Raw genomic sequence first — 12902 nt, forward strand, 5'->3', positions numbered from 1 at the left:
TGTCCCGAGCACCTGAGCAGATCTGGCCCCACCAACAGCCCCAGACGAGCTTGGTCAGGCCCAGGCAGGAGCAGGAACAATGCAGGGGGCACCTGCATCACTCAGCCAGGATTAGGCACAAGGGTGAGATGGGGCTGCTTGCCATGGGCAGGACCAGACCGTTAAGGCCAATTAGTGCTCTCTGTTTCCAGCTGTTCATTTTTTCCCAAGCTTTGGCTTGTATTTTTTTGTTGTTGTCCTTCATTGGAACCGCTGGCGCTCTGCATGGAGGGTTTGTGAAGCACAGCTCCCCACCTGGGGATAGCGCAAACAGCTGCTGTGGCTCCCCCACCATCTCTCCCTTCCCTCCATCCTTTAAACTCTCGCATTTCCTTGTATCAAAGGCATGGCCAGCTGTACAAATAAAATCCTGGCACAGATAAAACAATTGCCGCACAATATGCAAACACCTAAGCAAAGCAAAGCAGCATAATGTACAGCTTGAGGAAGAGCACTGGAAACAAAATTAATTTTGCCGAAGAACTGAGGCCATTTCCCAGCTTTCAAGTGGCAACAGGAGGAGCCTGTTGTACGCCTCCATCAAAGACAGATAGAGACTGAACGAGCTCACTAACAAAAGGGAAGCAAGCATATGGAATAGGTTACCCGCATCGGTCATGGAAATCAGGAGCTTTAAAGGGTTCAGAAGGAAACTAGATACATTGCTAAACAAAGAAACTTTGAAAAATGTGGGGTGGCTGACAATGCCTGGCAATGCAGGGAGAGGCCTCTGTCACCTTCTCTCTGCACCTGAGTAAGTGAAATATTCTGGATATGAAAGTAGGCTCAAACTGGCCAGGAAAAGTGTGCTGGAGATCTGAAGGATGAAACTTTAAGGCTTCAGTCAAAGGGTTTTGAAAAACAAGGCCCAGAGAACTGGTGAAACTTTCTAGGTACTCACACTCCTGCTGTCTATGCAATTGGTATTGTCAAACGGGCTCTGTCCTAATCCTCGTTGTACTTGCTTCCAAGAAGACCATCGCTTAGGAAGGTTTCTACTTTTAAAATAGAGCAAAGAAGTTGACACAGTTAAAGTTTGGAACTGAAGCTTCTGCAGCTGATCCCTCAAGCAGTCCTGGTCCCTCCTGCGGCTCCTGCTCCCCACGCCCTCTCCTCTGCCACCACATGCAGCATGGCACATGCCTGCGTCCACACACAAACGGGATGTATGTCCTGTTCTTTGCCTCCTCCACCCGAGAACTTGCTAGAAATAAGCAATCTTCCCTTTCCTTAAAAGGGAAGAAAAAAAATTGGTGGCTTCAAAGTGGAATTTTAAGTCACAGCTCCCATTTTTTCGCAACGACAGGTACCGGCACAGCCTTACGCTGAAATAGTTACCTCCTTGCGCAGGTTACTTTATTTTGGGTTAGCAAGTTTTCAGCACTGTTGTCTGGAATTTTTGCATACCATTGATTAAAGCATTTCAAATGGCCCTCTATTATGTACATGTTTCCAGTAGGCGTGTAGAAGAAATGCTAAGAGGAAAATCAGGGCATGAGAAAGATGGGAAAAAGAAAAAAAAAAAAGCTAGCACATTAATGAAAATGGAAAACACATCAAAGGAAAACACCATAAAGGGTGCGTTAGCTAGCTGACAACTCTGGGTAGCCTTAAGAATGGTGAAGGGCATAGTATTTTAAATGTATTATTACAGTCTATTCTGTTATTATGCAGTCCGCGTAAATTAGCCCTATGTAGGCTGCAGGAAGCTCCCATTTCCCCTGTTGCGTGTGTGAGATGGTCAGCTGCTCTATGATTAAGTGCAGAAGTCATTTGTGTCTGTACCAAACAGATGCAATCACTTCTTCGTTCTTTGCCACAAACTGGATCTGAGCTAAGAGATCTGGTGAAATCATCTCATCTCAAGCACACCCCAATGCCCGCTGGTATTCTCTTGCTGTTGCTTTCCCCTCCCCTCCTCACACATTACCAATCGTTTCATTCAACATTTTTATTTCATAACACTTGCTTGACAGAGACCAAGGTTTCCTGGTCTGCACGCTCAGTTTGAAATACCTGGAGTTCATTTCAACATGCACCTCAGAGCTGATCTGGCCTTTAAGGAGCAACTAAAGTCTCGTGTCAAGTTTCCATCCAGAAGTCTTGCCACTGCTAAGCTGTCCACTCGCGAGCTGGGGCATGTGCATATCCTGTAAAAAAAAACACTTTAAAAAAGGGGGAATAAGGTGTTTTGACAGCAAGAAAATTTTGTTTTACTGACTACTCTATTTAGACGCCTCATGAGTTTCAAAACTTCATTTCAGTTAAACAATAAAAAAATCCAAAGCTCTTGAAAGTGCCATTCATTTTCAACCCATCGGTGGTGTAAAATACGACTATTATGATGTAAACATAATATTTTGTTATGTAAAATACTATTGTTTTCTTCCTAAGAAGTCCCTACCGAGTATTTTTAAACTTAGAGCAGCAATCCCCATTTTTCATCAATCACACCAATCAGCATCTTTTGACTTAATTCTTAACTTTATATCAGTGATCAACATCCTCTATCCCTATAAAACAATATACATTAGTAATCAATAAAAAACTGTGATTTTAAATCAAACAGGAGAGTTGTAAAATGGATGTACTAATACATCCATAATGGATGTCTCCTGAGCATGAGACACTCCAGACAAGTATATAATTTGAAATTAAATACTGTATTGTGGATCTTCAGACTGTGTATAGAAGACGTAAATGAGATTAATTATCCTGAAAGACAGCCAGACTCCCTCAGGAATCATTCTAGTTTGCAAACAAGCTACATGGACTTAAAAGATTTCAGTGAAGATACAGCTTTCACACTTGGCTGCAATTCTCTGGGTTTTCAATACCATCTATGAGACCTGGTCTATTTTAGCTCTAGGTAGATAACGCTTCAGACATGCTTTCAGCATGCTTATTTTGTTGAGACAACAATGACTATGTGCTTCGTGCTAGAAAACACATGAACATGAGACAACCCTATGGAAAGCGATGTAACAAAAATCACAAGTCAAGGAAATCCCCAGAATAAGCTTACTTTCATGGCGCAAAGATGTCAAAACCGAGCGAAACCGAAGCATCTTACATGGTGTCTCAGAAGCACAAGCACATTCAGCTGGTGGAGTTATGCTGCCACCTATTGTGAAGATGAACTCAAGAGATTCACTTCATTTCGCCAGGACAGCATATATGCAAGAAGTACTGCCTCTCCCTCATCAAAAATACTTTTTTTCCTAAATATCCGCTACTGATCATCGCTGGAGACAGGATGCAGGCACAGGTGAACTTTCGGTCAGACCAAATATAGCTGCTCAGAGGTTTTGACCTCTAGCCTACTCCAATACTCAGTCTAAAGACCGAGGAACTGGCCTGTCTGCAGCTGTTAGCTCAAAGCTGGGATCAGAGCTGGAGCTCTGCTCCTTTGCCCTGAGCAGCGACTGAGACACACAACAGCTAAGCACGGAGGTACCGCTCTCTCCCTGCAGCGACGCTTTGACATTTGTTTTTCCTTTCTCCCTTAAAAGACGACCAGAGCCTGTCGCTTAGTGCTGGGAGCCTGTCCAAGTTACCGAGCCCTAGCCCGAGTCCACAGGACGGTAACCTCAGTGCGATTCCCACAAAGCGACTCTCCTTTCAACAAGCTCATGGAGCGAAGACACAAGGTCCAAACCAGACAGATTGCATCTGCCTACAGCACCAGAAGACCCCAGCAGTAGGGTTTGGGCTCCCAGGGTTTATACAACAAAAGGCGGCCTGACTAGGTGCTTCAGGCACCTCCTCCTCCTGGCGAGCACAAGCGCGGTACACAACCTTTATACATACTGTGCCAAATTCTGTGTGTACCGTGCCCAATTCCAGCACCTGTAATTATCGATGGCACTTCCACTTCTCTGCGGTTCAATTAACGTGGCACTGGTCTCGTTCTGCAGCTCGCAGTACGCGTTTTTGCACCTTTTGCTGTTCCATCTGCCTCGGCATGATGCATACAGCCTCTCTTTCCGAACAAGAGCTCCTTCACCCCCTCAATGGCACCAGCCAAGTCAAGACCGAGGCATTAGGTCATCACCCTAATGTCACTTCGCTGGGAAAACTAGGTCATCTGTTCGCTCATAAGCCAGCTATGTGCACCGACGCACTCGCTCCCTGATCCTCGTCTCGCCAGCCCTGTCCGTGCCCTGCTCATTGTTAATTTTTCCGCCCAGCTTTGGGGACAAACGCCACGCTTTTTGCAAGCCCTGCAAACTGTGAGCAACGCAAAACCCGCGAGTCGCTCCTGGACAGCCTGAACAGCAGCCAGGGCCAGCTGCTTCGGGGCACTCAACTGCTTCCAAGCCACCGAATGGCAGAATCCCTGCAGCTGTAGCTAAACCTGATTGCCCAGGTGAGAGCAGGAGGGGCAGAGAGGACAGCTGGGTGAGAGCATGGTCAGGAGCAGAGTAACGAGGCATTTCATACTGCCTGCAGTGCCAGAGGGCAAGCATTTTTAGATGCTTGGGTTGATAGGTGTGCCTGGGTCTGTTAGTCAGGATTGCTCGCAGCATAAACAGACTGTGCCATTCGGGCACAGGGAGCATCAGCACCTCTGATGGCACGATAAGCAGCAGATCCCTTTTTCAAAGCTGTATGGGTAACTCACAGATTCCTCAGACATGAGCACGCGCTCCAGGGAGGGATATGAGATGAGATCCATAATGATGGTTGCATGATACCTCCTTAAAATACCTGCTATTATGCAAGTTGCCCAAGGAAAAAAGGTTGGGTTCATGGGCAACTTTGAGCCTTCTCATGTCGGCTGGTTTCTCATGAAGTAGGTTGCGCCGGGTAGTAAGCTGGGATAAAGATCTAAGACAGTCTGTGGTCCTCAGCGCGGCAGATAAGCTGCTGCTAAGCACTAGGAATTAGAAGCCCTGGCTGCAGAGTAGAGGGAAGGGAAGGTGACAGAGTAATGATTACCCTCCTCTTTTTCAGTACTACTTGAGCACATTCAGGTGTTACACTCCTATCATACCGCTCCGCTGCAATCTACACATCCATGAGCTGCTTCTCTAGCCCCCAAACTCCTGCTGTCCTTCTGTCTATTTTAGCAGATGGAAGAAAGCTCTCACTGTCCAGTTAGTCATGACCAGCAAACACACCATGTCGAGGAGTACAGGGGACTCAAGTTGCACTGCAGTCCAAAAAGTGTGTGTAAACTGGGTTTCACCCCAACCCCAGGAACCACCAGAATAAAACACAGGCTTAACTGCTCTGAAGGAGCTCGGGTCAAAGCCCTGGGTCTATCACGGAAGGCCATCCTCCTTCTCCCACGAGATCTGTCTGCCGTAGAGGAGCTGACAGCAAGAGACAGTATCCCGGCTGCAGTGACAAGACTGATCTTACCTGAAGTCAAATACTCTCAGCTTCATCTTAAAAGTGACAGATTCCAACCAAAACAGGAGCTTGCCAAAACCTTCCGCGTTCCCATCCTCTACCCAGAGGCAAAGTACCACTTTCATTTCATTTTTCTCAGCGATAAAGGACAGTACTTGAACACGGGTACTTTTTTTTTTCTTTTTTTATTGCTGTTAAGTCAAGGAAAAAGGTTGCATAAAATCCAATCTCTTCTAGAAATATAAGTGACCTTTCCAGTACATTTCAAATATCAAAGTATATGGTAAACATACAAATAAAGAGAAGGTAACATACCTCCTATTTACAGTACAGTATTTTAAATCATAAAATAAGTTCCATAAAGTACAACTGGCAGGTAATTCACAATACAAGTCCATTGGTGGTTTAACACCCTCACTTCAACTCAAACGCAGTTCATTCATTTCAAGTGGTCCAAAAATACCCAGATCAAATAAAAATTTTAATCAAAATAATTTTCATTTACTACTTAAACTTTTTTTTTTTTTTTTAAATTAAAGCTTTCATCTACCTCCCTCCCCGTTCCCCCCCTCCAAGAAAAAAGTTTCAAAATGTACACTGGTGCTATAAATATAAATGCTACCTATGAAGAAATGTAGTAATCAAGCTTTTTTTTTTTCTTCAAGTTTTTTGTTGTTGTTGTTTGTTTGTTTAGCAATTTATTAGACGGCTGAACCAAAGATTGACTTTATTTCATCCCTCTACCGGACACCGGGCCTTAGTTTAAGAAAAAAGATTTCTGCCATGAACTGTGAGGAATGCCAAACCCTATGGATATACAGTGGTAGTTGTTCATCGGTGTTGAATGCAGCAGTCAAAAAATACACTCATCTTCCAGATAACCTCAGTGCACTTTAGGAAATCAAATATTACCTGGAAGCAATTTAGTACGTATATTGGCTTTTAAAAATAAAATAAAAAATACAGCAGCATTAAACTTACTTACTCATGATACTGACATGATTAATACCATCTTAACACTCATTTCAGTCTTTCACATTATACCGTAATTACGCATAGTGGTAAATTGTTATAAAATAGTGACTTTGCTATTTGGTAGACAGGTTCTAATACTAATACCTGACTATTTTGTAGAAAACCATAGCTTTTGTTCAGTTTGAAATAAAACATTTACATTCTAAGTACAATGCAACACTAATAGTTTAGGAAAAAAATATTCAGTCAAGTAATGTTCATTCTGTGTTGACACGATGTAGAATAGCTTTAAAAAAGGAAAAAATGCTGTCAACTTTCATTACAAATGCAAACACACTGAGTACAACATTCATACCATTTTTTTCACCTTTTTTTTTCTTTTTGCTGAACATACAGGCTAAAAAGCTACAATGGAAGAAAAATCTGTCAATTTAAGCTTGTTCATTTTTAAAAATCTGTTCAAGTCCACACAGTTTCAGCCACTCCTGCTCTATGTATTTTCATTATTTGGGACTCTCAAGAGCTGCGTATATGTATTTTTAGCAGATATAGCACACACAGTGTGGTGTGTTCCTTTGGATTCTCCTAATAGGACGTTTGAACATCTCCCCTCGATTCATGAGCATCAATTTAGAGTACGGGCAGGGTCTGTATGAACTGCTAAACACTCATGCGAGTCCAACGAATCCACGTGGACAGACAGGGAAAAGAAAATAAAACAGCAGCATAAAGAGGACAGGGAGTGGGAGGGGGAGAAGATTGTGGTGGGGAACATGACCAAGCTTCTTCTTTCACCATATGGCTGCTCCACCAGTGATGTCAGAGGACTTTTTTTTTTTTTTAAATGCAGTAAACATTGCACATGTCTCAAGTCTTCAGTGCAAAAGCATGGTTCGAATGCTCTTTTTGATTGTTTGGCTGGGCGTGTGAATTACATGCATTACGCAAGCCTTTTGTAGAACCAGGAGGAGACCAGGGACTCAGCTTTCTTCTTTTGTACGGAACAGAGGTGCAAAAGCAATGAAAAAATTCCAAAAGAATATAAAACCGGGAATGTCCCAAAACACAAGACCACCCCCCCCTCCCACACACACCTTCCCCCGATTTCCCAAGCTTCAGTTTAAGTAGGCAATGTTTACTTGTTTCAGTCTGCAGAATCCAAGGTATCATTGGAAGGGGGAGGGGGAGGTGCGTATCTCAGTCTGTAAGTGCCTAAAACAGGAAAGAGAACTACTAAGTCACTGCTCACAATTAAAATGGATTACAAAACCACTACAAGGTATCAAAATGGACATGCTCTTCAAAAGGCACTATCATCCTCCAGTGCTTTCAAAGTAGGTCCCAAGATTTTATACCATTTTCTTTCAACAGCTCGCTAAAAATGTCAGTTTTTTAAAAACCACAGACAGCAGATATAGGACCCTACCACTGTTGGAAAAAAAAGCAGAGAAAAGAAGACCCCACCAAGGCTAGTCTTTCCTGTTCCAGTCCAAGGCCAAGAACCAGGAGCAGTGCACGTTGCGTGCGAACGCTGCCTTTTCTCCACTGTTTTGAAGGGAGAAAGAAACGGCACCCAAGACTGAAGCCTTTGATTTTTAGTTCCAATTGGTTTCTGCCTTTTTGCTGCAACTTGTCTGAAAAGTTGAAGCGTATTTCATTTGTGTATTTCACGATGGGGCACAGAGGATGGCTGGTTGTGCAAAGGCAAGCTTTACAAAAGTTAAATTATCAAATGGCCACTTTGCTTTTTTTGAGTTCTCCTAAGTTTTACGGATTCACGTTCACATTATAGACAGTAATGGATATTTTCTACACTTTTTGCCAATGAATTCTCTCCAAAAAACACTGAACAGGAATGGAAAAATTGGAACAACATGCAAATCTCAACATAATGCCAAAAACAAACCAGTGAAAGGAATGACAAGTTAGAACAGATACAGTTCGAGCTCCCAGCTCTGAATCGTGCCCATTTTCAGCTTGGCGCTGCGAATCCCATTCCCTTGCTCTGTTCTACAAAAATTTCAGGCAGAGATAAGATGCTTTGCGGTTTTAGAGCAGGTCACTAATGCACAACCATTTACACAAAACATACACACGCACGCACACCTTTCTGCAAGACCAGAAACAGCACATTCAGGAAGGTAAAGAGAAACCGCTAAACTCAAAAGCAAGTCCGCTGGGAGTTATCATGATTACCTTGTTGACTGGCCTCCATGGATGACTGCTTACAGTCCTGCGCATAGTGTCCACTTACACCACAATTGTAACATGAAACGTTCCCGTTCTTCTTGGGCCCCGACCCATTTGTGTTGGCAACTACGTTAGGTGCTGGATATACGGGATAGAACCTCCCAAATCCTGCCATCTGCTGCATACCATAGTTGGCCTGGCTCCCCATGACCGGGTCATGCATGAGCCCGTTTGCATACGGAGACTGAGGCAGGAAGAAAGGAAGTTGTGTTCCATTGCTTTGATGTGCTTGGTTGAGGTAGCTGCCATTGCAAAGTGATGGCAGAGTGAAGAAAGATGGAACTCTGTAGACTTGTCCATGAAGTGGGTTATGATAAAAATAGCTATTAATCTGAAGGCTTCCGTTGGTCCCACAGCTACACCTACGTCCACAGGAACCGCAGGGCCCCGATCCCAACTGCTGCGGAGGTAACATTGTCCCGTTAGTGTTATTGTTTCCAACAGCGTTGATGTAGGACGTGCTGTCGCTCTGTGCAGTGCTGTGTGTTAGCGCAGGGCTCGGGCTGGGGGCAGGGCCTGGCGTGTGGGTGGGTATGGCGGGAGGAACGGTGGACTGCACCTGGCCGACGCCTAGCCCAGCGGACTGAGGTGGCGAGGAAGTGGCTACAGTGCTCAGCACGTTTGTATTCTGGTTGGGCAACACGCTGGTAGCGTGGGGACTGCCTGGCAAAGCGTACGAAGCTGGTGGAGGTGGCGCTGCTGCCGTGGAGAGACCAGCTGCTGGAAGAACTACCTTCAGATTGGTAGGCTGAGGGATCGCTCCTGGGTTTCCCTCAATGTGAGGCACCATTTGATTCAGTCCTACCACCTGGGACGCAGGTTTCGCGATGGGATCTGTCGTAGGAACTGGGGATCCTGGGAAACTACCTGGGTTGTGGACTGGGATAAAGGCAGTATTTGGTGATCCGATACTTAAGTTTCCTGTCGGCTGCTGCGGTCCATTAACTGTGCAACTTTCTGTCGATCCCTGCGGAGAGGGCATTTTCAATCTGTGTATTGCCAAATGCAAAGCAGGGCTGCCAGGCTGGACAGAGTGCGGAAGGAAAGTGGATGGGACTGGCAAAGGGGAAGCCATCAGCTCAAGGCGTTTCTCGGGTTCGCCAGAAGTCCCTGGGCCCATTCCACCCGGAGGTGAATTCGCAGACTCTCTCACCGGTGAGACAGCAACAGGCGTGGTCACGAGCATCCCCATCGTTTTGCCGTCTGCAGAGATGGGCGGCGGGACAACTGCTTCGGGCTTTTGGGCAGCGCTGTGCATCACACAGTGTAAGGCAGGCATAAAGGAAATGTGTTGGAACTTCGCGTTCAGAGGATCTTCCGGAAGGCTCCCGTTCTCGTTATTGACTGCAGAGATCTGAGCGGATGGTTTGTTCATGTTCGATGAACTGACAGCACTGTAGCCTGTAAACCTGGTTGCGTTTTGATTCCCAGAGTCCTCAGAATTGCTATCTGTATCTGCGGAGAAAACAGCATTTGTCAGAGTCAGAAGAACGCATGTGAAACTACACTCTCTCTCACCCTGGACTCATTCACCCACATAAAACTACGTTTGCTGACACAAATGATAGTCGCATCTTCCTGAATTAGAACAACTTTGAGACTACTTTCATTCATCCAGATCAGGGTAGGTCAATCTCAATCACTTGCCTATACCAAACTGCCTAACAAGCTACCCTGTCTTTGACTTGTGAGTATCTGCAAATGGGAACGGTGGTACAGAGACTACATTAGGAATTTGCATCTACCTAGAAAGATATTAACACAGTTTACTCAAATTTGGAAGGAGTGGCAAATTCAAGTCATTAAAGACAAAGAGAAGAACCTCTCAGAAATGATGGGCATGCTTTGCTGTAAAACAAGTCAATTTTATGCTAAACATAAAACATTTTTTCCATATACTGTGCTGCTGAACTTAATAGAGACCTACACCACAGAAGTCTGAAAATATGGATATCATGTACCACATACATGTACATAGCAATCTGAAACTCAACAGTATGCAAACAGTCATGCTATTTGCTAAAGTCTTCAAACCATCCAGCCACAAAACTCACAAAACAAAACGTTATCTGTGGCGAGTTCAGAAATAAGAGCAGCTAATAAAACTGAGAATCGAATTAAAATTAATACAAGAAAGAGATTAGTCAAGGAATAGAGAAGTTCATGCACACTCTCCGCAAATCCAACCTCTGTCTTTTTCTTCTTCACTATCAAAGCTTTCCCTCCCATCATGTCGTGGACTAGAAGGAGAACTGTAACTTTCAGATGATGTTTCTCCACATGTATCATGACCAGATCCAGCGTCCAAATTCAGATCTAAAAATAAAAATTGGCATTTTTATTTTTAATCTTAGTATACTGAAGTGAGATTACTTTGGTTTGCTGATATCATGCTAGTCCAGGTTTTTGTAATACGGTGTTCCTACTTAATTACATCTCTCCCTTCTACTTCTAATGTTTTAATGCCGTGCATCAAGGGCTAGTCTTGTACCCAAAATTTCTGATGACTGAATCCTTCACGTTAAAAAAGGTGACATTGAAGATTCACATTTATGCAGAATAATCAAAAGAATAACCCTTCAAAAGTTTTGTGATGCTTACAAGAAGTGTGCTGTAATAATAATTTCCTCTGCATGGCAGCAGTCAATTGTTTCCATTCAAATAGGTGAAATACTCCTTGGTCGTACCAACAAAGGCAGAAAGCTAACTCAGCAGGCACAGCCCAAACAATACACATTTTCATCATGAACTGTTCAAGAACTGGCTTTAAGCCAACTGTATCAACAAAATCTGTTTAAGGAAAAAGAGGTGAACTACAGATGTGTAAAATTGCTTTCTAAATTCTGAAAGGTATTGTGTGAAACTCATTTGCTGGAAATCGGATTTCAGGGTGGGTTTGGATCCTATTAGTGAAGCCAACTCTAAGCCAGAATGCTCCGGCTTTCAGGTTCAGCATGACTTTTTGACTCTTCAGCCTGACGTTTTGACTCTTGAAACCATTTTCCCAGTTAGAGAAAACCTATACTGAAATCTATACTTGGTAAAATTGTTACATATTCTAAACCCTTGTTAAAATATAATGTGAAGTGGAAGTGTTAACCTCACAATGCTGACAACAGTTCAAAAAGTCTAAAACACTTATAAAAGATCAAGTCTTCTAAACTGCAAGTGTAACTAAATGAGGACTCAAAAGCTAAAAATAGGGAGTGAAAAATGGAAGAAAATACAATGCAGTTAAGAGCTACTGACTCAAAAGAGGACATTTCAAACCACGCTTTCAGATATAACGCTAGGGAGATTCAGACAGCAATGTGATTTTTTTCTTCTTGTAGACTGCATCTCCCAAGAGTATTATCAGATGACACTTTGCTGTTTGTACACAAACAGGTAGAAAGCTCATCCCTGAAGACTGAATTGCTTCTAAACTCTGTGGGCTGCAGTTTCTTCTTGGAGCGGCCTTAACTAGCCATCTCCATCAAGGAAGCAGTGTCACATCTGGGGGTTAGTGTGCAGTGGGTGAACACAAAGCACTCCTTTTTAGCGTTGCACTGTGTGACACAAAATTGCACCATCTCTGAAAGTTATCAGCAGTTCATAAACACTCAGTGTGTTTTGCATGACAACAAGAGCAGTAAGCAATCAGAAACATATACAGAAAGCTGTCCTGTAGATTATTTTTTCTACTTGTACAGCTCTTACCTATAACCTTTTACAAGCGTATTGTTTTTGCTAACTTTGTGAACAGTGAATTCTTAAAGTTTCTGCCAGATTTCAGAAGATAACGAAAGCTGTCTGTAAAGCACATGACACTAATTCAGCAATGGGATCTACCTGGAACCCTCAAAGGTAAGAAGTGAGGAGAAGAAAGAATGAAACCTTGTTCAAGACTGTACCCCAAGGGGAAGCATGAGCAAGACAAGGCACTTTGAAAGAGTGCTTTCAACACTCAGGCCAATTGGGTGGTATAGAAAAAGGCAAATTCTTTTTCATCCTTTTGTTGGGAAAATTAACATGAGAAAGACACGGATGCAACTGATACTAGGAGGCTGGAAAACATCAAGACATCAAAGCCAATAGGTAACATAGCCCTTCAGAAATAGATAATAAAACCTGAAGGCTCAACATACTAAAACAAAATTGTATTTGTGTTGCTCAACACTGACTGACGTATATAAATTTTGGCCCAGACACCAGATTTTGCTGGATTACCTAAATCTGAAAACCCTGTCAGGGCAGCGCACACAGTTCTGTGCTGTAGCTCAGCAGTCACCTGGTTTATG

The 12902-nt window shown here is 43.5% G+C and overlaps 1 protein-coding gene across 5 annotated transcripts in view; it reads right to left on the reverse strand.

The window, feature by feature from the left end:
* Positions 1 to 6235: 6235 nt before the first annotated feature.
* ZCCHC2 (zinc finger CCHC-type containing 2) overlaps positions 6236 to 12902 on the reverse strand; it is a 40631-nt gene continuing 33964 nt past the window's right edge. For 4 of the 5 annotated variants that reach the window (XM_038173981.2, XM_038173980.2, XM_038173979.2 and 1 more), the window contains 3 exons: positions 10810 to 10938; positions 8569 to 10077; positions 6236 to 7584 (listed from right to left, as the gene is read on the reverse strand). In XM_038173981.2, the coding sequence (XP_038029909.2) occupies positions 7517 to 7584; positions 8569 to 10077; positions 10810 to 10938 (1706 nt within the window). In that variant the 3' untranslated portion in view covers positions 6236 to 7516. The remainder of the gene's footprint in view (positions 7585 to 8568; positions 10078 to 10809; positions 10939 to 12902) is intronic. The other variant, XM_038173982.2, reaches the window with a different exon arrangement.

This window comes from Anas platyrhynchos, chromosome 2 (genome assembly GCF_047663525.1).
Source record: "Anas platyrhynchos isolate ZD024472 breed Pekin duck chromosome 2, IASCAAS_PekinDuck_T2T, whole genome shotgun sequence".
Taxonomy (NCBI): Eukaryota; Metazoa; Chordata; class Aves; order Anseriformes; family Anatidae; genus Anas; species Anas platyrhynchos.